At 44.8% G+C, this 26348-nt stretch overlaps 1 protein-coding gene across 1 annotated transcript in view; it reads left to right on the top strand.

Annotated features, from left to right (window-relative positions):
- uba7 (ubiquitin-like modifier activating enzyme 7) overlaps window positions 1-26348 on the top strand; it is an 80032-nt gene that overhangs the window by 2833 nt on the left and 50851 nt on the right. The window contains exons 7-21 of the mRNA XM_056273434.1: window positions 3853-3950; window positions 6245-6394; window positions 6560-6724; window positions 9705-9821; window positions 10487-10567; window positions 11134-11289; window positions 11589-11754; window positions 12697-12893; window positions 13396-13460; window positions 15371-15581; window positions 20913-20987; window positions 22690-22891; window positions 22974-23065; window positions 25123-25215; window positions 25839-26030. Coding sequence (XP_056129409.1) covers window positions 3853-3950; window positions 6245-6394; window positions 6560-6724; window positions 9705-9821; window positions 10487-10567; window positions 11134-11289; window positions 11589-11754; window positions 12697-12893; window positions 13396-13460; window positions 15371-15581; window positions 20913-20987; window positions 22690-22891; window positions 22974-23065; window positions 25123-25215; window positions 25839-26030 — 2060 coding nt within the window. The remainder of the gene's footprint in view (window positions 1-3852; window positions 3951-6244; window positions 6395-6559; window positions 6725-9704; window positions 9822-10486; window positions 10568-11133; window positions 11290-11588; window positions 11755-12696; window positions 12894-13395; window positions 13461-15370; window positions 15582-20912; window positions 20988-22689; window positions 22892-22973; window positions 23066-25122; window positions 25216-25838; window positions 26031-26348) is intronic.

Raw genomic sequence — 26348 nt, forward strand, 5'->3', positions numbered from 1 at the left:
GCGGCGTCTGTATCTGCAGAGACCCTGTCCTCTGCCTGTATTTTATTATGTTGCTGTGTACGGGACGTTTCCGGGCGTTGAACTTTGGGTAATCTCGCGATACAAGACGAGTGGAGATCTCCGGCTACCAAGGTCTGGGGACTTCTGAATGCAAGATCATTGCTAACAACGGCGGCGAGAACAGCCGCTGACAAACCTAAGTCACCCCCAGTGAGCAGACCAGTGATTGTGGCGTCGCAGTAATAGGTGAATAGTGTGTAGAGTATGGGGCTAAGGACACATGCTTGTGGGATGCCAGTGTTCACCATCACATTGTTTGAGGTTAGATTTCCATTTAATCTTAGATCAGTTTATTCATTTGTAGTGTTGTGCACTGTTAAAGTTTAGCTCAGTTACCCTTAGTGATTTACTCTATTTAAGTGTAGTTTACTCTTCATTTAGGACAGTTTTAGTTTAGTTTACTCTGTTTTAGCTCAGCTAAGTTTACTTAGTTTGAATGAATGAATGGACGAATGAATGAATGAATGAATGATGATTTATTTTGAACATGTAAAGAAACAGGATGTAACATACAGATAACCCATTACTGGTAATCTGAAGTGATCAACAAATCCACACATCAAACTCAGCGAACAGATCTCCGTCTGCATCAGATTATTTATTATGTTGGAAAAGGAGTAGGAGGAAGTATACACTTATTTTCCCCCACCCCTTCTCACCTACTCTTAATTCAGCTACTATACATTACAAAAAGGAAAATAAATATATATAACAAAAAATATATGACCAATATATATGTGTATATATATATGTGTGTGTGTGTGTGTGTGTGTGTCCATATATATATATGTGTGTATATATATATAGATATGTATATGTATGTATATGTATGTATATGTATGTGTGTATATGGCGGCACGGTGGCGCAGTGGTTAGCGCGGTCTTCTCACAGCAAGAAGGTCCTGGGTTCGAGCCCTGGGGTAGTCCAACCTTGGTGGGTCATCCCGGGTCATCCTCTGTGTGGAGTTTGCATGTTCTCCCCGTGTCTGCGTGGGTTTCCTCCGGGTGCTTCGGTTTCCTCCCACAGTCCAAAGACACGTAGGTCAGGTGAATTGGTCATACTAAATTGTCCCTAGGTGTGGTGTGGTGTGGTGTGTGTGTGTGTGGGTGGGTGGGTGGGGGGGGGCCTGTGATGGCCTGGCGGCCTGTCCAGGGTGTGTCCCCGCCTGCCTGCCACCTGAGGACTGCTGGAATAGGCTCCAGCATCCCCGTGACCCTGAGTGCCGGATATATATATATATATATATATATATATATATACAGAAGCAGGAAAAAAGTTTTAATACTGATGAGTGTGTGACGCACGAAACAGGCCCGTACTGCTATGTATTAAAACTTTTTTCCTGCATCTGTCATCTGTATTGATACTCCGCACCTCATTAGTTGAGCACTTCTATCAACACCATTGACAGTTTACACACACACACACACACACATATATATATATATATATATATATATATAACTTTTTGTTAAAAGAAACACTCAACGGTAGGGAAAGTGCTCAACAAATAAGGCGCAAAACAATCCAGTTAGCTGATGATTGCTTATGGCATGAAACAGGCTTGTACTGTCTCATAAAGAATTTACTTGACTAACTGGATTATATATATATACACACACACACACAAGAACACACACAAAACCCAGATATCCACTCAGTGTCATATGAAGGAAAAGGAAACAACGTAATTAGGAATGTTTGGAGATAAGTAAAACTTTAACACACAACTCTTCATCGCCCCTATATGTCTTGACAATCAGACTTTTGTACTTCTTCTTGAAATGCGTAATGCTTGTACTTTGCGTTTCATGCTCAGACTGTCCCACAGTTTACCCCACAGACTGAAATGTCCACGCTCTTCAAAGTTGTACCAACACATACTTTTTGGAAGTTTAATTTCCCTCTCAAATTATATTCCCCTTCTCTATTAAGGAATATTTTTTTTGGTCTATTACTCTGTAGTACATTGTGTAACCGGTTATTTTTTCGAGGATCTGCACACTTCCGGATCCCACCGCTGCCACCAATGTAACCGGTTATTTTCTTGCCCGGTGCGGGATTCGATACGGATGTATTGCACCACAAGCCGACATCACTAACCGCTCGGCTAAAGGGTCAGACCCGTTAGTTAGGGGCTAACGTGTCTTATTAGTAGTTTACAATTGTTTCTTGCTTTGAACATTATTTGTTCTGTGTTAAATTCTACTAAATCCCTGGAACTTGAAATGGCTTGCTTAGTTTACTCGTTGTTCAATCTGTGATAGTTTAGCTTGTACACTCTTGGCTTCGTTTACTCCGCTCTGCGCTACTAAAGCAACTTTGAGCAGACTGTGCTTCTCTGGCCACTCACACGCATAGCTACTGTTTTGTCCACTGCTTTGCAAAGCGTAGCCACGCCTTACCGGAAGTGATGCCTCCCCCCATCCTCTTCCGTACTGAAACAAACGAGATATAGAGCCAATCGCTTTGTAACACGGAGCTTTTTAAAACACTGGAAATGGACGTCCCGAGCAACGTCAGATTATTTGAGTCCGTTTTATCGACTGTGTTGTCAGTCCACAAGACTGGTGAAATTAAGGATTTACAGCGACTTTGGTTGAAACCTTTAACCCAGAACAAGAAAGGCGTGTTGCCGTCTCCTAACCGAACTCGTCCTGTAAGGTCCCCCCAGAGCGGATATGCAGTCCGGCCGAACGGAAGAATCATATCCTAATAAAAGACCGTGTTTGTTTTTAACCTATAAATATGTTTCGCCGCAAACATCAACAAACTTTGAACGAGTTGTCTTCGGTGACTGCGGCTGGTACGACAGTGTTTAGAAGAACACGACTTCTGCACGTCACCACCCCAATGTGAAGGGTAGAGGCGAGTTGCAGAGAACGGTCAACTGAACATGCGCAAGTACTCGTTGCCTCCGTTGTTTGGGTAGGTTAGGGTTAAAGTTAGCTAATCAGACGCAGAGTAGGGGCGGGTCTTCCCAGAATCCTAGCGCCTGGATGCTACGCGGGGCGTGTGGAGGCGTGGTAGAGGCATTTCGCGCATGCTCAGTTGACCGTTCTCTACTCCATTTCCGCTCTCTGCATCGATGGGAACTAGCCTCTACCCAATGGGGAAGGGCCGCCCTAAAGATTTTGGACTGGTTCTGCAATGCAGCGTTTTTCATCTCTAATTGTTTCCCCCCACTTTTAGCAACGAAAACTGGGAGATTGTCCTTAGTCTCTAATTGAGCAAAGCGTTTAGAGACTGACTTGTGAGTCTAACCTTTGAGCAGCGGGACTCTATGAAAACATAGCGACCAGGTGCCAGATCGAGATCGTAAGCAGGATATTGCGCCAAAGCTCGATCCAGAACGAGAGTGGATCTGGGGTTGGCTTTCACATCTTGGCGAGCACTGAAGGAGAGGGTGGGGATGAAGAGCGACGCGGAGTCGGCCTCTGCACTACTGGGGTGTCCTCTGGCATCTGCGGTCAGGGGGGCGTGTCCTTCTGGTGACGTTGACCACGGGGAGGCGGGGACAAATGTGATTGCGTTTACAAACCGTAGCTGACAAATCCTACTCATTCTACCTTTAAGGCATGCTCCCCCCCCCCTGATAAATTGAAGGAGGACATTGAAAAGAAAGGGAATAACTTGTAACCTCTAGTCATGAGCAAGGCACACATAAAGAGTAACACACCAGGGTCCACTGGTCCGAGTAGCAGCCTGCTCTTCAACAAACATCATAATTGTAAGAACTGGATAACTCCTCTTCTTATCTGTTGTATCTAAATGCTTCCCTCTCTTTCCAGGCCCCACTGCGTTCAGTATTTGTGACACTTCGGGGTTTTCTGCGTATGAACGGGGTGGCGTAGCAACTGAAGTCAAACTACCTCTTACGCTACAGTTTGTAAGTATCTCTCTGGAAGGGTGTGCAATTTCCACGTGAACACTGACACCTAGTGTTCAGCATTGTGAATGACAGCACGTTTTTTCCTCACTTAAGTTTTTATTAAGTTTTCAAAAAGATATAAGCTTAACAGTACAACATCAACACAAAAAGAATACAGTAAAATATACAAACAGATAGTGATAATAAAAAACAACAAATAGTTGTCTGGAAATATTTTAATATTCCAACAAATATTTTAATTAGGCTTTTAAAATAACGACACATTTAAAGAGGGGGAGGGGTCAGCTGAGGAAAAGAAAGACCCATGTGTAAATCTGTACTCTTGGTTTAGAAAGTTGTGTGCTCAGTTTATAATCCGTGCCCTCGGATTCATAATCCGTACCCTTGAATTACGAGTCTGTGCCCTCGGATTTGCAATCCGTGCGCTCATTCACAGGTTCGCACTTCCCAGATCAATAACTCATAAGCGAAACGTTGTTGAAACACAAATGACACCTCTTTCCTACGGTAAGGTTGACAATGAGCTACAACCTAATTTTCACCAAAACGAGCCGTCCTCTGGGCAAATGGCTGGACAAATAACATTAGTTTCTATGCACAGCCAGCTGAGACTCCACAGAGATTGTCTAAAAAGTGCAACACCGAAAAGCGATGCTACAAAAATATTCAATAACACCACTCTTGTACAGTGTAGTAGCCCCAAAATCACTTCACACATCAATGGTTTCTTGTTGGTTATACTACAACACTTAAGTTTGGAAAAATGTGCTTTTGCATATTTTGTATAAAATTGACAATATCGAATATTTCCCCAATAAAATTTTCCCAAAATCATGCAAAAACACACTTTTCCAAACGAAGTGTTGTAGTATAGCCAAGAGGAAAGTCATTGATGTGTGAAGTTGTTTTGGGGACACTACACTGCGTAAGACTGAAGTTATTGAGTATTTTGTTGTATCTCTTTTGGGTGTTGCACTTTTTAGACGGTTCCTGTGCACTCGTCTCACAGCCGGCTGCACATAGAGACCAATGTGATTTGTCCACCTTGGAAGACGGCTCGTTTTGGTGAAAATTAGGTTGTAGCTCGTTGTCCACTTTACTGCGGTAGGAAAGAGGAATTCTTTGTGTTTTAACAACGTTTTGCTTATGACTTATTGATCCGGACAGTTCGAATCTGTGAACGAGTGCATGGATTGGAAGTCTGAGGGCACTGTTTATAAATTTGCAAGCATGGAGTCGTAATTCGAGGGCAGGGATTATAAACCGTGCACAAAGATTTCTAAACCGAGAGTACAGCTTTACACGTGGATCTTTTTTTTCCCTCAGCTGACCCCAGAGGGGGCGCCATACAATTCAAACAGGAAGGCAGCAGAAACCGTGCATGTTTGCGGATGTCTTGCATTTTTGAACACCTTCAGTAGGTATCAGTTTAAGGTGATCACTGAAAAGTTCCCCACAGACTGCAAGTGTGAGCAAAGGCTTTATGGGTTGGCTGGGTGTCAAGGGCCTTCCAACATCAAAAACACTCATTTCCTATGTTTACGAATGCAGAAATCTGAGATCTGGGGAGTGGAGGGGCCATTAGTCGTTTATTGTGTGGGCGGCACGGTGGCGCAGTGGTTAGCGCGGTCGCCTCACAGCAAGAAGGTCCTGGGTTTGAGCCCCAGGGTAGTCCAACCTTGGGGGTCATCCCGGGTCATCCTCTGTGTGGAGTTTGCATGTTCTCCCCGTGTCTGCGTGGGTTTCCTCTGGGTGCTCCGGTTTCCTCCCACAGTCCAAAGACACGTAGGTCAGGTGAATTGGTCGTACTAAATTGTCCCTACGTGTGTGTGTGTGTGTGTGTGTGCGTGTGTGTGTTTGACGCCCTGTGATGGCCTGGCGGCCTGTCCAGGGTGTCTCCCCGCCTGCTGCCCAATGACTGCTGGGATAGGCTCCAGCATCCCTGTGACCCTGAGAGGAGGATAAGCGGTTTGGATAATGGATGGGTGGACTATCACTCAGCAACCCCACTAACCTTATTTTGCTTCAGGCGCGATCGAATATTGCACAAAGCCTATTTACGATTAAACTGACAATGACTAATGACTAGCTGAAACTGATAATGACTAGCTGAAAATGATAATGGCTAATGACTAGCCTATCCCAGCAGTCCAATGACTGCTGGGATAGGCTCCAGCATCCCTGTGACCCTGAGAGGAGGATAAGCAGTTTGGATAATGAATGAATGAATGATAATGACTAGAGATTTTAAGTGGTGATAACTAATGTAAATACAACATACTGATCTACAGAAATCCCTGGACGATGCTTTTTCGGACCCTCAGCTTCTGGTAATGACTGATTATGGGAAAATAACAAGACATCAAACCCTGCATTTGGCCTTTAGGGGCCTCCATCATTTTGTGAAGCAAGAACAGCGACTTCCTAAGCCTTGGTCTCAGGTCAGCGGAGATATAAAAGATTTAACTGTTGATATTCGATTGATTTATCTTGAAATAGTAACTTGAAAACTCTGGTCCTTAAATGAACATCCCCAAAGCAGTTAATTACACAACAACTTGTGAATAGTTTGAAATTCACTAATAAGTGGCTAAATTGTCATACAGTCCGACGCAGACGTGCTACTCGCCATAGTGAGAGAGCTGGATGCCGTTAGCCCTCTGGAAAAGTTGGATGAGGCTGTGGTGCGAAGCCTCTCATACACTGCCCAGGGGCGCTTGGCTCCAGTCAATTCCTTCATCGGAGCAGTGGCAGCACAGGAAGTTATGAAGGTGGGGTGCACATTCATAGGCTGGGATGTTAATTGCATCTTTATTTGCTTTGTTAAAAATGACACTGCTATTGATGATCAGTTGATCTTGATGATATTGCATCATGCATTACTTCATACACTTCATACAGCAGCTTTGCAAGTGTTAGCTAGTCTACTATATACACTGCTCAAAAAAATAAAGGGAACACATAAGCAACGCAATGTAGCTCCAAGTCAATCACAATTTTGAGATATCAACCTGCCCAGTTAGGAAGCAACACTGATTTGTGAATCAATTTCACCTGTTGGTAAATTGTCTAATTTCCACCTGTTGGAAATTAGACAATTTGCAAGACAACCCCTATAAAAGGAATGGACCATTTGCCTGTCCTCATCTTTTCTGGCCGATCTTTGGTTAGTTTTTCATTTTGCTAGTGCCCTCACCACTAGAGGTGGCATGAGGCGGTATCTGCAACCTATAGAAGTTGCTCAGGTAGTGCAGCTCATCCAGGATGGCACATCAATGCGTGCTGTGGCAAGAAGATTTGATGTGTCTCCCAGCACAGTGTCCAGAGCATGGAGGAGGTACCAGGAGACAGGCCAGTACACCAGGAGACGTGGAGGGGGCCGCAGGAGGACAACAACCCCGCAGCATGACCGCTATCTGGTCCTTTGTGCAAGGAGGAACAGGAGGAGCACTGCCGGAGCCCTACAAAAAGACCTTCAACAGGCCACTAATGTGCAGGTTTCTGCTCAAACAGTGAGAAACAGAATGCATGAGGATGGTATGAGGGCCCGACGTCCACAATTGGGGCCTGTGCTCACAGCCCAACACCGTGCAGCCCGATTGACCTTTGCCAGAGAACATCTTGGTTGGCAGATTCGCCATTGGCGCCCTGTGCTCTTCACAGATGAGAGCAGGTTCACACTGAACACATGTGACGGACGCGAGAGAGTCTGGAGACGCTGTGGACAACGTTCTGCTGCCTGCAACATCCTCCAGCATGACCGGTTTGGCGGTGGGTCAGTGATGGTCTGGGGAGGCATATCCTTGGAGGGCCTCACAGACCTCTACGTGCTAGCCAGAGGTACCATGACTGCCATTAGGTACCGGGATGAGATCCTCAGACCCCTTGTCAGACCATATGCTGGTGCAGTGGGCCCTGGGTTCCTGCTCATGCATGACAATGCTCGTCCTCATGTGGCCAGAGTGTGTCAGCAGTTCCTGTATGTCGAGGGCATTGATGCTATGGACTGGCCTGCACGTTCCCCAGACCTGAATCCAATCGAGCACCTCTGGGACATCATGTCTCGTACCATCCGCCAACGCGATGTCGCACCACAGACTGTCCAGGAGTTGACCGATGCCCTGATCCAGGTCTGGGAGGAGATCCCTCAGGAGACCATCCGTCGTCTCATCAGGAGCATGCCCAGACGTTGTAGGGAGTGCATACAGGCACGTGGAGGCCACACACACTACTGAGCCTCATTTTGAATCGTCTTGAAGAATTTCCACAGAAGTTGGATCAGCCTATGTTCTCATTTTCCACTTTGATTTTGAGTATGATTCTGAATCCAGACCTTAATGGGCTAATGATTTTGATTTCCATTGATCATTCTTAGGTTATTTTGCTCTAAACACATTCCTCTGTCTAATAAATAAAGATTTTCAGCTGAAATATTTCATTCATCGAGGTCTATATTGTGTTTTTAGGTGTTCCCTTTATTTTTTTGAGCAGTATATACACTACCGTTCAAAAGTTTGGGATCACCCAAACAATTTCGTGTTTTCCATGAAAAGTCACACTTATTCACCACCATATGTTGTGAAATGAATAGAAAATAGAGTCAAGACACTGACAAGGTTAGAAATAATGATTTGTATTTGAAATAAGATTTTTTTTACATCAAACTTTGCTTTCGTCAAAGAATCCTCCATTTGCAGCAATTACAGCATTGCAGACCTTTGGCATTCTAGCTGTTAATTTGTTGAGGTAATCTGGAGAAATTGCACCCCACGCTTCCAGAAGCAGCTCCCACAAGTTGGATTGGTTGGATGGGCACTTCTTTGAACAGATTGAGTTTCTGGAGCATCACATTTGTGGGGTCAATTAAACGCTCAAAATGGCCAGAAAAAGAGAACTTTCATCTGAAACTCGACAGTCTATTCTTGTTCTTAGAAATGAAGGCTATTCCATGCGAGAAATTGCTAAGAAATTGAAGATTTCCTTCACCGGTGTGTACTACTCCCTTCAGAGGACAGCACAAACAGGCTCTAACAGGTACTATTTAATGAAGATGCCAGTTGGGGACCTGTGAGGCGTCTGTTTCTCAAACTAGAGACTCTAATGTACTTATCTTCTTGCTCAGTTGTGCAACGCGGCCTCCCACTTCTTTTTCTACTCTGGTTAGAGCCTGTTTGTGCTGTCCTCTGAAGGGAGTAGTACACACCGGTGTAGGAAATCTTCAATTTCTTAGCAATTTCTCGCATGGAATAGCCTTCATTTCTAAGAACAAGAATAGACTGTCGAGTTTCAGATGAAAGTTCTCTTTTTCTGGCCATTTTGAGCGTTTAATTGATCCCACAAATGTGATGCTCCAGAAACTCAATCTGCTCAAAGAAGTGCCCATCCAACCAATCCAACTTGTGGGAGCTGCTTCTGGAAGCGTGGGGTGCAATTTCTCCAGATTACCTCAACAAATTAACAGCTAGAATGCCAAAGGTCTGCAATGCTGTAATTGCTGCAAATGGAGGATTCTTTGACGAAAGCAAAGTTTGATGTAAAAAAAATCTTATTTCAAATACAAATCATTATTTCTAACCTTGTCAATGTCTTGACTCTATTTTCTATTCATTTCACAACATATGGTGGTGAATAAGTGTGACTTTTCATGGAAAACACAAAATTGTTTGGGTGATCCCAAACTTTTGAACGGTAGTGTATATATATATTTTATTTCTTTTTTTTGGTATTTTTATGCCCATGATGTCCCTGTAGGCATGCAGTGGGAAGTTCACCCCTCTTCAACAGTGGCTGTATTTTGATGCACTGGAGTGCCTCCCTGAAGACCTTGATGGACTCAGGGAACAACTGACAGAGAGTGCCTTTTCAACAGTAAGATTTAGTTGTCCATTGTCTATAATTTGGAGGCTGTTATGTTAGTGTTACAGTTTCATTTAGCAGATGCTTTCATCCAAAGCGACGCACATTTGAAAGTTAATAAACTAGTTAAAAGCAAGGATCTAGTCAGGAGACAACTATGCAAGTGCCAAAAAACTAGTTTCAAGTTCGATAGGTGTCAACAGGCAGTGCACGAAGGCAATATATAATAATTATGTATACTGACGAAGAAGGACAGGAATAGGAACGAGTATATTAGAGGGACAGCTCAGGTTGGACGGTTTGGAGACAAAGCAAGAGAGGCAAGATTGAGATGGTTTGGACATGTGTGGGGGACAGATGCTGGGTATATTGGGAGAAGGATGCTGAATACGGAGCTGCCAGGGAAGAGGACAAGAGGAAGGCCAAAGAGGAGGTTTATGGATGTGGTGAGGGAGGACATGCAGGTGGCTGGTGTGACAAAGGAAGATGCAGAGGACAGGAAGAGATGGAAACGGATGATCTGCTGTGGCGCCCCCTAACGGGAGCAGCCGACAATAGTAGTAGTAGTAGTAGTAGTAGAAGTAGACACTATTTCAGTATTTTATGACTAGCCACCAAAAGTGGCACATGTTCTACTGTAGGATGGGATGTAACTATCTAGTTTGTCTCCCTGACAGAAAGGGACCAGATATGATGGGCAGATCGCTGTGTTTGGATCGACCTTCCAGGAGAAGCTTGGGAAGCAGAAATACTTCATGGTAAGTGAATGTGTGGCAGTCATCCAGCAGGTGGTGCACTCTGCGTGTAAAGCGACTCCTTTGACTCTGCTCGTGCTGACGATGGCACATGCAGGAAACGCTGCTTCAGGTGGCATTTCCTGCCCACTGTGAACTCTGGGTGTGCAGAGGCCATCCAGCACTGCCCAGCCCTTTCTCAGTTTCCTTTGCAAGGGTTATGTTTTCTAATGCTTGTTTGTTTTAACTGTGTGTGTGTGTGTGTGTGTGTGTGTGTGTGTGTGTGTGTGTGTGTGTGTGTGTGTGCTTGTGCGTGTGCATACCTGTTTCTGTTTCCATTTACGAAAGTGTTTGCAAAAGCACCAGTGATTTAATGTCATAGTGTGCAGAGCTTAAAGTCATATTTAAGTAGGGTACAGTGATGCAATGTTAATGACAACTGCTGTCGTACATCTTGTTTTACTTTTTCACAGACTCTCGGTGTTAAAGAGCTGCTGCTTGCAATTCCCAGTATTTCAAGACCTTTAGTTAGCATCCTTCACTTGCAACACATGAGAAGATTTATCGAATCTTCCTTGTCACCGCTTTAGGTCGGAGCTGGTGCTATAGGCTGTGAGGTCCTTAAAAACGTTGCCCTTGTTGGCTTGGGTGCTGGAGAACGAGGACAGATCACTGTAACGGACATGGACTCCATAGAAAAGTCCAACTTGCATCGCCAGTTCCTGTTTAGATTTGAAGACATTGGGGTAAGAGGTGCATGACACACTAGATCCGCGGACCATTTCTCTGTTATCACCGCTCACCTTATTAGGAGTGGCTCAGCCTTAAAACCATCTTGTGCTGATCTGTAGCTCTCATCACTTGGGTAGTTAAGCTGTTTTCCTGGTGCAGTGTTTCTTGCTGGACTGGGTGAAGTGGAAGGGTCAGAGGGCATGGCTAATGGGGATGGGTTGGGGGTTTACGTATTCGGCCTTTCCTAGATCGCATGTGTCAGCTTCCACATGGTTGCCACACATATCCTTTTTGTGCACTCTTCCCCCTGCAGAGGCAGAAATCGGAAGTCGCTGTGCAGGCCGTCCAGGTAATGAACCCGCATATGAACATCACAGCTCACCAGAACCGTATGGACGAAGACAGCGAACGAGTGTATGGTTCCCGCTTCTTGGAGGGTTTGGATGGGGTGGTTGCAGCCGTTGATAATGTGGAAGTCAGTGAGTATGCTAACACCAGTGATAACAGAGGTTTTTAACCAAGCAGTCTTTATCCACACCAGTGCTACTTATCTGTTGCTGTGAACTCTGGTTAGTGAACCATTGATGGTATCGCACAATCACCATTACCAATATATTCTTTGTTCTTGTTGCTACCTATTATTATATGATAACAGAAATTGTGCCCCTGAAATTTCAAATCCCTATAGAGAAATGCATTTATGTACAAGTAGCTGTTTATTTTACCTGCCCTCATGGTGTGACAGAGAAACATGCGTTAGTGCACATGACTTGCAACAATTCATTAAGAGATCTCAAACGGGACCCTCATTATGAAACTGATCCTGCATAGAAAGACCAAGATGTCCGGGTGGCGTAGCGGTCTATTCCGTTGCCTACCAACACGGGGATCGCCGGTTCGAATCCCCGTGTTACCTCTGGCTTGGTCGGGCGTCCCTACGGACGCAGTTGGCCGTGTCTGCGGGTGGGAAGCAGAATGTGGGTATGTGTCCTGGTCGCCGCGCTAGCGCCTGCTCCAGTCGGTCAGGGCACCTGTTCGAGGGAACTGAGGGGGAATAGCGTGATCCTCCCATGCACTACGTCCCCCCGGTGAAACTCCTCACAGTCAGGTGAAAAGAAGTGGCCGGCGACTACCACGTGTATCGGAGGAGGCATGTGGTCATCTGCAACCCCCCCGGATCGGCAGAGGGGGGCAGAGCAGCGACCGGGACGGCTCGGAAGAGTGGGGTAATTGGCCAAGTACAATAGGGGAGAAAAAGGGGTGGGGGGGGGGCAAAGATCAAGATATCCTTATATTAAGTATGCAGCAGTCGACTGGAATGGAGAGTGCAGTGGACAGAGCCGCAACGTACCAGTGGACATAATAAGTTTGCATTTCAGTTAAAGAGAAGAAAGTAAGAGAAGAAAATCTCTGCCGTATAGGGGTCTACATGGACGGGCGCTGTGTCCAGCACAAGAAACCCATGCTGGAGGGCGGGACCCGTGGAGGTCAGGGCTCTACCGTGGTGGTGGTGCCCCACCTCACGGCGTCCTACGGACCAGCCCCCTCAGGTGTGGAGAAGGCCATCCCGCTCTGCACGCTCAAGAACTTCCCCCACCGCATTGAGCACACCCTGCAGGTGAGGTGTAGATCGGCATCGTTCACAGGCGTTCCACATGTCTGGCAGCGGGCTGCAGGGCTTACCCTTGGCGATAGAGGGAAAACTTGTAAACCTATATTTATTTAAATGGTATTATAATTAAATGTACTTATGTTTACTTTATTCATAAACAGTTATCTTGTCACGTGACAATACTTTCATTTTATGAACAGTTGTGATGTAAATGAAGTAAGTGATATGATAGACGTCACTTTAATCCACAGAATCAGATGAAAATCAGGCTTTATTGGCCAAGTTTAGCACTTATAAAGGTTTTGTCTTTGGTTGTCAGAACCACAATGGATATCACATACATACATACACGGAGAGCACAGTGGTGTGAAGTATGAATTATGTACAAAATGATAAGAACACCATGATATAGTGTCATATATTTACATGTAAACTCATTACTCAAATAGTATTAAGTGTTTTTTCTTTGATGGTTTTCTTTCTTTTCTTTCTTTGTGTCTTGTTTTAGTGGGCCAGAGACCAGTTTGAGGGGCTGTTTAAGCAAATTCCAGAAAATGTGAATCTCTACTTGAGGTAATCTTACACGATACCCTTCTCTTTATAGCAGTCATACACTTGTGTGTAACACTCTTCGGCACACCATCAGCTGGTTGCCTTCAACAAAAGTGAAGGACCCATATGACCCCCCCCCCCGCTGTTGTTGTGAAAGGACCACTCTCTGCTCACTTTTCAGTCCCTTAATGCTCGTTAAAGTCTTCGCCCGGCAGAAAACAGTGAGGTGCTTGAAAGGCGTTTCTTGGTTTTTTTGGTTTTTTGTTTCACAATAAAATCCAGGTACAGTTGGCTTAAAAGGTGTGTCTTGCCAGGGTCATATTATATTGCATATACATGTATGGGTATAGGTGGCACGGTGGCGCAAGAAGGTCCTGGGTTCGAGCCCCGGGGTAGCCCAACCTTGGAGCTCGTCCCGGGTCGGTCGCTGTGTGGAGTTTGCATATTCTCCCCGTGTCTGTGTGGGTTTCCTCCGGGGGCTCCGCTTTCCTCCCACAGCCCAAAGACATGCGGGTCAGATGAACTGGCCGTACTAAATTGTCCCTAGGAATGGGGTGTGTGTGTGTGTGTGTCGACCCTGTGATGGCCTGGCGGCCTGTCCAGGGTGTCTCCCCACCTGCCGCCCAATGACTGCTGGGATAGGCTCCAGCATCCCCGTGACCCTGAGAGCAGGATAAGCGGTTAAGATAATGGATGGATGGATGTATGGATATACATGTTGCATATGCATATACTGTATACCGACACACTTCTGTGTCTCTCCTGCTCTTTTTGCATGATCTGTTGAGCAGCAATTCAGCCCGTCAGCTAATACAGAAATGTCCCAGCTCAGATATGGACTGGTGTGGTTATTACTGAGAAAGTAAAATACTGCGTCTGATAGGGCCATCTTAGTAATGTGAGTGGCTGAGATAAAGTTGTTGGTTATTCATTACTAAACTTGCAATCAAAAATCTTATGGGGCATCCGGGTAGGCTGGTGGTCTATTCCATTGCCTACCAACACAGGGATCACCGGTTCGAATCTCCGTGTTGCCTCCAGTTTGGTCAGGCATCCCCGCAGACACAATTGGCCGTGTCTGCCGGTGGGAAGCCGGATGTGGGTATGTGTCTTGGTCGCGGCACTAGCGCCTCCTCTAGTCGGTCGGGGCACCTGTTCAAGGGGGAGGGGGAACTGAGGAGAATAGCGTGATCCTCCCACGTTCTACGTCCCCCTGGCGAAACTCCTCACTGTCAGGTGAAAAGAAGCGGCTGGCGACTCCACGTGTCTCGGAGGAGACGTGGTAGTCAGCAGCCCTCCCTGGATGGGCAGAGGGGGATGGAGTAGCGACCGGAATGGTTCGGAAGAGTGGGGTAATTGGCTGAATACAATTGGGGAGAAAAAGGGGGGGAAATTCCGAAAAACGGAAACAAAAAAACTACCAGATTTAGAAGTCCCCTTGACCTGCCCAGTGACTTGCCTGCATGAGTACAATACTGCAAACAGGTTTAAGTAGGTCTCTTCTATGCCTGTTCTATTCAAAAGCAAATAATTGTTTCGCTCTCAAAATCATGTCCATGATGCTGAGAGCAGAGAGAGGAACACTTACATTTTTGTGCAGATCTGCCTCTTCCTCCACAGGTCTGTTGATGGTTACTGCTGGAATTTAAAACAAGTCGAGCTAAAACAATAAGAGTCACTCCTTCCATCCTGGAGGTCAGGCACACAGAAGAATGAGAGAAAATATGATGTTATACCAGCGGCCCTTGAAATTGTCCTGTCCAACCTCTTCACATCATCCCTTTCTTTCTTTTTTTTTAATGTTTTTCTTCTTTTACTTTCCTGCCTGTCTAGCTAATGAGAACCAGCCAGCATCCTCATCTTTTAGTTTTTCTTGCTCTAATGGGCACGTGTTGAATCTGAGAGCGTTGCTGCGTGTGGTTTGCCTGCAGTGATGAATCGTTTGTGAAGCGAACGCTGGGTCACGGCGAGGCGGAGGCCTTGGAGGTTCTGCAGGGAGTGTGGAGCAGCATCGCCGACGGAGCAGCCGGGGGGCAGCGTCCAGAAATCTGGAAAGACTGTGTACGGTGGGCACGTTCCCAGTGGCGGACCCTCTACAACAACAATATCCAGCAGATGTTGCATTGTTTCCCCCCTGAGCAGGTAACACGGCATGGATGAATAATATGAGGACACAGTCTCGTAGATACAAAGTACAGCTGTTGTGTGGCTTTGTTGTGAACAGAACAATGTGGGATCGTTGTCTTTAGTTTGTAACTGAGTAGGCCTAGTACTGACTTGAACATTTTAATTAAGTAGCTAACGCTACATATCGTTGACATAATATCCTGATGGGACGCTAAAAATTGACATTGTAAAATAGATGCTTTTGTTCAGCGGCGCTAAAATTAGCTAGTATGAATCTTTTTTCAGCTAGCCAATAACCCAGAAAAGCAAGCTGACACATGAGAAACACTTCAATCAAAAGATAATCAGAAGATTTTGAGCTGGTTGAAGGTGATAGTGAACATCTTACTTGCATCTCTGTTGATGGTGTTTCTGTGAAATCCTACCTTCAATTAAACCACATGGGCAATACATACCAGGCGATAGAATGTGGTGATAGAATTGGGGCGGCGCGGTGGCACAGTGGTTAGCGCAGTCGCCTCACAGCAAGAAGGTCCTGGGTTCGAGTCCCAGGGTAGTCCAAACCTTGGGGGTCATCCCGGGTCGTCCTCTGTGTGGAGTTTGCATGTTCTGCCCATCATGGGGTTCCTCTGGGGGCTCCGGTTTCCCCCCACAGTCCAAAGACATGTAGGTCAGGTGAATCGGCCGTACTAAGTTGTCCCTAGGTATGTGTGGGCCCTGTGATGGCCTGGCGACCTGTCCAGGGTGTCCCCCGCCTGCTGCCCAATGACTGCTGGCATAGGCTCCAGCATCCCTGTGGCCCTGAGAGCAGGATAAGTGGTTTAGATAATGGATGGATGGATGATAGAGTATGAGAGAGAGGCTGAGAGAGAATATTGTTGGGGGTGCAGAAAAATGAGGATTGTAAGGTCAATATGAAGAAAGAAAAAAAGCAAAATCTTTAATGCCATTCAACAGCATGTATTTTTAGATGCTGTCGTTCACAGCATCTTTGGAGGGGTTGCAACCCAAATCCCCTCCCACCCCTCCACCCCACCACCAAATCTATGCAGATGGCACAGCTAAACATGAAACTAAATTTTGTGAGTGAGTGAGTTCGAAAGCCAGGCTCATGAGGGGCTTCCCATCTAAAACGTCATAGAGCCCTGCAGTTATAGTGATTGACATTTATTGCGCATGTACCATCCCATTGCCCCTTGATGCAATATTTACCTACAGCAATGCACTACAGTATCTGCAGAATGACACGATTTCTTATGAAAATAAACAGTACAAGTAACCCGTGCCGTTTAGTGCAGCTTTTTCTAGGGCTTCACATACTAATGCACTGCGAACGAATTTCGAAATTTGAGCCGCTGATTGCCATGACTGATACATGTCCCTGATTGGTTTGCGAGGGGTTTGTAATCTGGTGCGGCATGCAGACACAATGATTTCACATGTCTCTGTCACACCTGGGGCAAGCAGGGAGGGATTAGTATCAACCCAGACTGACCCTCACTAACCCCAGAAACCAGCCCGGCAAATGGCCCTGTCTAGCCTGTCTATATCCCCGCTAGATGTAGGGTAATAGGAATTCCTTGGACCGAGACTGATTTCATTTCTTTCATATCCGGCTAAATTTTTCTTGTCGGGAGGGTTGAACTGAGTGAAACTCAATGGATTTTATTTCCTCGATTAAGAGAAGGACGTCTCTGGGTATTATATTTCATAGGAAAATGAGTCATGCTGATAAAGTCAGCCTGCTCTCATGCCCTAAAATACGGATTGTCTACAGTTTCAATGGACAAAATCAATCCGCAGACTTTCATCAGATTTGTATTGTGTCTGGCAAATAAAACGGACTGTTTAGAAACTTTCTGGCAGTTATTGTTGCTCTGCATATCTCGACTTTAGTTCCTTTTTTCTTCTTTGTTGGTTCCCTTTTGCCGAGAGTAAGGCTGAGGTTTTGGCGTCCTCGTGAAGAGTCACTTTCGACCACATGAGCTCTCTCAGGAAGTATGATAAGACTACTAATGTCAGTTAATGCTGGCATACACGACCATGTTCAGACCAGCACACACTGGATGTGACAGTCACTGTGTTGGACACTGTGCATTTGCAGGGCAAGTCATGGACTGCAGCACCCGAACAAGGGAACCTCTTGGGTTCTGGCTGTAGGATTTCATTCTGTAACGTTAAAACAACGACCAGGATTTCACTCCTACCTAAAACGACCATGGGCGGTCAAAATGACGGCTATATTCTGTCAAGATAAATACCCAATTGAGTTCTTAATGCATATGTTAGTATGTCTGTTAGGAAACGATTGATGCCAAAATTAGCTTATTAACAACTATAATAGTATATTTCCCCCTTTTTCTCCCCAGTGGTAATTGGCCAATTCCCCCACTCTTCTGAGCCGTCCCGGTTGCTGCTCCACCCCCTCTGCCGATCCGCGGAGGGCTGTAGACTACCACATGCCTCCTCCGATACATGTGGAGTCGCCAGCCACTTCTTTTCACCTGACAGTGAGGAGTTTCTCCAGGGGGACGTAGCACGTGGGAGGATCACGCTATTCCTCCCAGTCCCCTCTGGTCGGTCGGGGTGCCCCCGGATCGGCAGAGGAGTGGCGGGGGGGGGGTGGAGCAGCAACCGGGATGGCTCAAAAAGAGCGGGGTAATTGGCCAGACACATCTGGGGAGAAAAAGGGGGGGAAATTTGCTTTTTTCATTCTTTATTGAACACATTTTCATATACAACGGTACAAAGACATAGACAATAGAAAACAAAAATAGAAAGGAGACAAAAATAAACAAAAAAAGATTAACTTAACAATGCCAGAGTTTGTGTTATATGCAGCATATTAAATTCCCCTGGTAATTTAAAGATCTTAACAGCTTTTTTTGTTTTTAAGATTAAATAAAATGGTGTGGTATCATTTAAATTCATCAATCAAGTGCAGGAAATTTGGATTGGTTCCTGACCATTTTCTCTTATGAATATGGAATTTTCCAAAAATAATCACTAGTTGTATGATATACAGCGTGTTTCCAATCTTATCTCTACTAAAATATAGCATTACGTCAAACAGATCTATTTCAGTGTTCATGTTAAGTCTCTCTTCTTTTTTTTTTAGAAAGTTGGCTACATCAATCCAGAACATTCTTGTGTAAATACACTGGAACAATAGATGGGTAATACTCTCTTTATCTAGTCCACAAAAATCACACTTATAATCGGTATCTACTTTGAGTCTTTCTAACACAAGCTTTACCGGATAAATTCTCTGCAGTATCTTGAAAATCCTCCTTAAATGTGTTACTGGTACAGTATTTATCACACAAATTGTCCATGCGTTCATCCATGGTATATCATTAGATAATGAGGACCCAATTACTTAATCAAAATGGTTATTTATTATCTTATAAAGAATTTCTTGATAAATTCAAAATACCTATAAAACCAAAGGAGGGATTGTGTGGAATATTTATATGGGTGAAACCAATATATTGAAAGAGAAATGCTGTGACAAAAATATTAGGGACAAACTTAGTGGTGTCACTGTCCCATCTTCTAGGAAAAAGAAAAAACTTCGTGAATGAAATGATGCGACCAACACACGTCGTAAATAGTGACATGACGCGCGCGATGACGCGCAAATTACACGCCGTCATTTTGACGCCTCATGGTCGTTTTAGGTAGATCTTACCATAACTTTTGTTGTGCAATTGATCTAAAACTCATTTTAATGCAAATATTTGTCATTTTTAGGCGCATTCACGGAGCGGCAGGTCTGTGTCTTTTTTTTTCTGCAAAGTTATTAAACTATGAAAATTCCGAAACTGTTAAAATGGCGGCCTTGGTCGTTAAAGTATCAAACACCCCATTTGGTGGTAAAGTTCGGCTACTGTGTAAATCTGCAACGGCACTCTTTGCCCGTCGCTGGAGCTGAAGGCTAGATTTTCGGCTATATATGATTCCTACTTCATTGTTTATGTTCAAAAATACTTCAGTAGCCCACAATGAACATGCCCATTTTTTAAGTCGTTCAATGTCCCGCACTCATGGTGGCTCGTAGTTGTGATATTATCCCTGTCTTTACTGAAATGATCCTGAGTCCCACTCCCTAAGCCACCAGGAGACCGTCTTTGAAAAGGAAAATGCAGCAGATACCCCTCAGCCTCTATATAATGCCCCCCTGTTGTGCAGGCCGATGTTGAAAGAGGCAGACACCCTAGTAAAGAGACCGTCACTCTGAGCACATGGACCAGTTGGCCGGATCAAAGCTCTTTGCCCCTTTGTTCCTTTATCAGGGCACCAAATTGTGTAGCCGGCACACAGCTGATAGCATTATAGGTACGGCTGTCCCAGCATGATGATGTAGGCCACCACCGGACCGGGTATGTCTGTTGAGGTACTACATCAGTTAATATATTCGTTACACAGACTGTGTTTGCATTACAGTCCAAGCCCAAAATGCGACACCGCTATGAGCATATGTAGTGTTTACGCCTTTAGTGTATAAAAAGGGTCACTTTTATTTATGTTTTTTTGTTTGTTTGTTTGTTTGTTTACATGGTGATGGTAGTCACGTGGCTCAGGTCCTGGGCTGTTCTGGTGGCATCTGGACACTGCTTGGCATCCTCCTTATCATAGTCTTCATATATTTCATAATTGCATTATGGTGCTGTTAACGGGTTTTTTTTAGGGGGTTTTTTAGGTTGTTTTTTCCTCCTTGTTAAAAGTTTTTTAGGTTTGTTTTTTTTCCCCTTGCTGTTAAAGGTTTTATTTAGGGTTTTTTTTTCCTTCTCTCGCTTAAAGGTTTTTTTTTCCGCAGTAACAATGGTCAGCATTGGTGCTGTTTCCTCACAGGGTCCTGATGGAAACTGTAAAATCTGCTGTGGCGACCCCTGAAAAACGGAAAAAACTGAAAGAAGAAGAAAGGTTTTTTTTAAAAAAAAAACCCTTTTTCTTCTTCTTCTTTCCCTTCTTGTTCTTCTTCTTCTTCTTCTTCTTTCAGCTTTCAGGGAGTTGTTCCTTATCTGATGCGAGGGTATAAGGACAGGATGTTGTTGTATTGCTGTAAAGCCCACTGAGGCAAATTTGTGATATTGGGCTATTCAAATAAAATTGACTTGACTTATAGCAACAGGAGAAAATCGTCATCCACAAAGTGGCCCAAGTTTGCTCTCAGTCAACACACGATTTATGAGGAGTCTGACGGGGAAGTCGTGTGTTTCTGTGCTGAGTTTCAGGCACCGTGCCTCCATTGTGTATTAGTGTTAGACGTGTTGGAATGCATCCTCTGTTTCTCTCGGCCGTTGATCGTTGTGATAAAAGGATTTCCCTCTGCTTTTTCCTCAGCTGACCAGCTCTGGTATGCCATTCTGGTCAGGAACCAAGAGATGTCCTCATCCGCTGACCTTTGACCCTGACAACGTGAGTTTTACACAAGTAGTCATTCTAGCGATGAAAGAGCTCAGTTGAGTTGGTGCCACACACCTGTAATCCTGGTATGTCCCCCTAAAACACAGGGATGACTGAATGGACAGTGTCAACATCTTAAGGAAACTCCTGTCATTATCTTACCTTATAGTTAGGGCCCTACCAAATTCACGGTGAAACTCCTCACTGTCAGGTGAAAAGAAGCGGCTGGCGACTCCACATGTATTGGAGGAGGCATGTGGTAGTCTGCAGCCCTCAACGGATCGGCAGAGGGGGAGGAGCAGCGATGGGGACGGCTTGGAAGAATGGAGTAATTGGACAGGTACAATTGGGGAGAGAAAAAAAAGGAAAAATTAAAGAAAAAAAAATAGAAGTGGTATTGTTAACACTTTCTATGAAGCTTGCATCTATAATGCCCTATAAGCATCTATAACGCCCTATAAGCATCTATTGCATCTATAAGGCCCATACTTTCCTATAATGTGTATTACAATGACTAACGGCTATGGCTGAAGACTGTGAAATAGCACTGAAGTCTCATTATGCATCGCTACAACTTCAGCAAAACAAGTTGGCTATGATGCATTATGACATTTGACAGATAAACAGGCTAATGATGACATATTTATTATAATGCATAAATCCATTTTAAATTGACATAGTGTATCATAAAGGTGGTTATGAGGTGTTGTGAAGGCGTATACATGAGTATAATGAATCTTACAATGACTTATAGCTACACTTATAGGGCATTATAGATGCTTATAGGGTGTTATAGATGCAAGCCTCATAGAAAGTGTTACCATGGTATTTTATGTACACATCAAGGCAGATAACCGCCTTCACATACTTGTTGTTATGCCCCATATCCTTTTGCACAGAATCAGATCAGCATGTGGTATTGGCAACTCACAGACTTCTCCTTCCTCTTCCTCTTCTCAAAGATTACCATCCCACCATCATTTTGTTCACTCCTTCCCCTGTTTAAAGGCTTGTGTGCTGTCCTCTCTCCCTCAGTCATCTCCCCTATCTCCTCTGCACCCTCCAAATTTCTGTCTTCACCTCCCTTGTTTCCTCTCATCAAGTCTTTTTTTCTCCTCTTGACTTGGGGTTTTCTTTACCTTGTCTTTGTGTCAACTTTTGTCACCTCATCTCCCCATGAATGAGGTCTTGCAGACAGTGATAAGGCAACAAAGGCCAGCTTTCAAGTATTTCTCCATCTATAAGTGTAACGCACAACAGTAGTTTTGTGCCAGGCCAGGCTGCTGTTCGACACCAAATAAGTTAAATCACTCTTAAGGTGGGCTGTGGTCCTCTGGTGCATTCAGTCGGAGACTGCCATTATAACCTTTTATTTCACCCGACTATTTGGTAGCTTTAATCGCTTCCTGCTGTCGCTCATGCCTTTCTTCGTAGAAATTGGTAATACGAAGTGCTCACACAGTCCGCTGTTGCTGTTTCATGTGCAATATCTGTTGTTATATGTTTTATTTATTTATCTATACAGCGTTTTTACCCTGTGGATATGTTGCGGACCAAATGATCTGACTTGACACTGAATGAGGTGTCCGTGGTCTACAATAGGGGTCATGCAGCTATTATTTAATTCATGTCCATATCTTGAATGAATTGTAAAAACATGACGATGAGGGGTCACGGTTTGTTAATTAGTGTATTGTGGTGTCACATGTTGTAGGCTACCCACATGGACTACATGATGGCAGCTGCCAACTTGTACGGGCAAATCTATGGGATCAAAGGGACAAGGGACCATGCTGCTATCAGAGAGGTCTTAGAGAACATTCATTTTCCCTCTTTCGCCCCCACGTCCTCTGTGAAGATCCATCTCACCGACAAGGAGATGGAGGATGATAAAAAGACCCAAATTGGCGATGCTGGTGAGTAGCAGTCGTCTGCACCTCACTCTCAGGGTGTTGCTGTGAGACCTTTCAACAACTGTTTCTCTTGTCACTCCACCAGACAAGACCCGTCTGGAGGAGTTGAAAGAAAAGTTGGCCTCTCCCTCGCTGAAGAGCCGAGCCATGCAGATGCACCCCATCGACTTTGAGAAGGTGAGGAAGGGGCACAGTGATACCTCCGCTGCACATACTGCTGATCACAACAAGTCACAGACACAGTGGCGACTGGGGCTTAGCAGGGAACCACACTCAAATCTGTGGTTGCTTTAAATGCTTTTTTTTTTTGTTGACATCTTTGGGTCTTCGGTGACCCAAATCTGTGCTGGTCCCCAACTGACTGAAGGGACAAAGCTCGGTTGTATTCTGTGGGCTCCTTGTTACAATATCACAGAGTACAGGGGTATGTTTTTGAAGTGTGCATCGAGTTGGAAAGAGTGAGAAAGACAACAGTTGTAAATCAGGAATCGGGAACAATCAGGAGTCAAGAACAGTTTATTGTAATTTCTGTCGTGTACTTGCATACACAAAGGAAACAAAATTTCGTTTCACCTAGCCCACAGCAGTGCAATGCAAAAGATAAAAAAACCTATATCCAAAATTTCCAAAAATGACACCACCAAAAGCATACAAAGGGGAAGAAAAAAAAAACACAGACAGTTAACAACACAGTCCAAAAGTTCCACAGCCTCTGCAAACGGGAGTTCGCGCCATCATTTTCAAACAAACGGGGAAACAGCATGGCTTGATTAAACAAGTTACAACATTGCGTGTATGGATTAAGTCAGTTTACCCCCCGAGGGTCTCTGTCTTCAGTTCTGAAATCCCTAACCGAGTCCCAGTCCCGGAAATAAGGCATGAAATACAGACAGCATCATGAAGGCATCAAAATGAAGGTTTTGGAATGACTCTGAGTGAATTTTCAATTTGATCGTCACTCAGTGTTATTGATTTTACCCCCTTTCTCCATTTTTCAATTTGCTGCCAAAGAAGGAAAAAAATCTCAACATAGAATACGTATTATTATGGCAGTGTTCTCCCTTATGTTACCATCAAATGTTCTAACCAGTTCTGGTAGTATATTCCATCTGATAGGGGCCCTCTCCGACAGTTGCAGTTTTACTCTACAACTTGGTGTACTGGTTGACACTGTGTGTTTTGCACCCTGTCCTCAACATTGTCAACCAAAGCCTTTGAAATGGTGCATTTGGAGCCCCAGAGGCCATATGCTGCTTCACAACACCTCCAGTATGCACCCACTCACAGTTTCACTCAGTCTCTCCTCCCCCTCTCTACACCTCCTCTCAACAGTTTATTACTCTCCGTCGGGTTATTAAATTTTGTTTGGAGCTTTGTTGTCGGATTTTGTGTTGAGGCAAGGTGAGGGAAGGCAGGTGATCAGGGTGCATGAGGTAAGTAAGGTGTGTATCAGGTGTCACCTTGGATGAGAATGACAGCCCCAAACTGCCGTGCTCCCCCATCCTCCTCATCCTCGTCCCTACCCGTCCGGGTCACGCTGTGGAGTGATGGAATGTGCGTTGGTGGATTCCATAGGTGTCGGGTTGTCGGCGTGCAGCTACCTCACAACCCCTTGAGCCAGCCCTGAGCGACTGTCACATCATTAGCCTTTGTAGAGCCATACTGGCAGACGAATGACCTCACTGGTCGCGTCAGTCACAGCAGAGATCTGATTTTCGCTGCAGTCTGATAGGGTGAACAAGTCATGTACTGCAGTGATTAAAGTGACCCAGCAACAAAGGCTTCAAAGCTTTAAAATAGGCAAGCCAAGCATCTCATCCCATTGGGCATGTCTGTGATATGGTAGGAGGCATCCTTGGAGTCTGGCTTCTCAGATACTTGTGCAGTGAAATTGGTTACTCATCCATGCGGCCCTTTGAACTCATTTCATTCCACTTTAATGACTTGTAAATAACGTTAAAGTTGAATGAAATGAGTTGGAAGTTGTTTCATTGTACATATCGAAGTTGTTTCATTGTACCGAAGTTGTTTCATTGTTCGAAGTTGTTTTCATTGTATATATCAAAGTTGTTTCATTGTATCAGTTGTTTCATTGTGTATAAGAAGCTGTTATCAGATAACACAAATGAAAGTAGGATATTCCTTTTTTTACCCCTTATTGTCACAATCAGAAATATGACATGATGATGATGATGACGATAACTCATTTGTATTCATTATCTTTCCTGGTACAGGATGATGACAGTAACTTCCACATGGACTACATTGTTGCTGCATCCAACTTGAGAGCGGAGAACTACGAGATCCCTGCGGCTGACCGGCACCAGGTCGAAAACTTGAAAACTCTCATTATTTGCTCATTAACTTGTAAAGAAATAAATAAATCTGACGAAATGAAGAAAGGTGCAGAGGAAAAGCAGAGCAAATAAACAATGACAGAAAATAGCCTGCCCCCCCCCTCCCTTGGGGCAGTTTTTAGTCGGTGCACACACACCTGCCCTAAAGCCACAGAGACAGCTCACTCACCTTTTGTTCCTGGGGCAGAACTAATCACAGCACTTTACCTGTCGCCTGGGAGGTGATACCTGAGCAGGGTCCCTTCACCAGGCATACTTGCAAAAACACCCACACACACACTAGAGAGATGTGTGTGTGGGGGGGGGGGTCATGTATGTGTGTGTGTGTAGTTGGGGGAATCTAGGGAGGCACCATAGACAATTGGGGGGGGGTGTCCCTCTTGCACAATTATGCTGAGAATCAGTGCATGTTGGATCTTGTGTTGAGGGTGATTTCCCCCATACCTCCTATTCATTTAGCTTTGTTCCCGTATGGCTCTCTCACAGGCATATTGCATTCACAATCATAAACAACATCCTGTTCATACAGTCAGCATCCTATGTGACTCTCTTGCTTTTTCTAAAACCAGACTCTCTCCTTGACACTTTTGCAGAGTAAGCGCATCGCAGGGAGGATCATCCCAGCCATAGCCACCACCACAGCCGCAGTGGCAGGCCTGATGTGTCTGGAGATGTATAAGTTGGTGCAAGGCCACAAGAAGATCGAATCCTACCGCTCGGCCTTCTTTAACCTGGCCGTGCAGCATTTTGTCATGTCCAAGCCCTGCAGGCCCCAGCACTTCACTGTAAGTCGGCTCTGTGAGCCTCCTGATGTTTTTCATTACGCTCGTGCTGAACCGAGAGGAGCGTGTCCACGGAGTAGTCGGTCACACATGTACAATACAATGAGGCACTTTATACACACCAACAGGCTATTACTGTATCTATAGCCATAACTTAAGCATATCTATTTTGGGGGATAAATACGTTAAGCCCCCCCCCAGGGAATTCCATCCTTCCTTGCGAAAAAGTACCTGAATCATGAATAAGTGCCCTTAGAGTAAGAGACCGCAGCTAAACTGTCTTTGTCTGGCATATAAGCCAGGTCTTTAGTCAGCTCAGTT

This window comes from Lampris incognitus, chromosome 2 (assembly GCF_029633865.1).
Source record: "Lampris incognitus isolate fLamInc1 chromosome 2, fLamInc1.hap2, whole genome shotgun sequence".
Classification (NCBI taxonomy): Eukaryota; Metazoa; Chordata; class Actinopteri; order Lampriformes; family Lampridae; genus Lampris; species Lampris incognitus.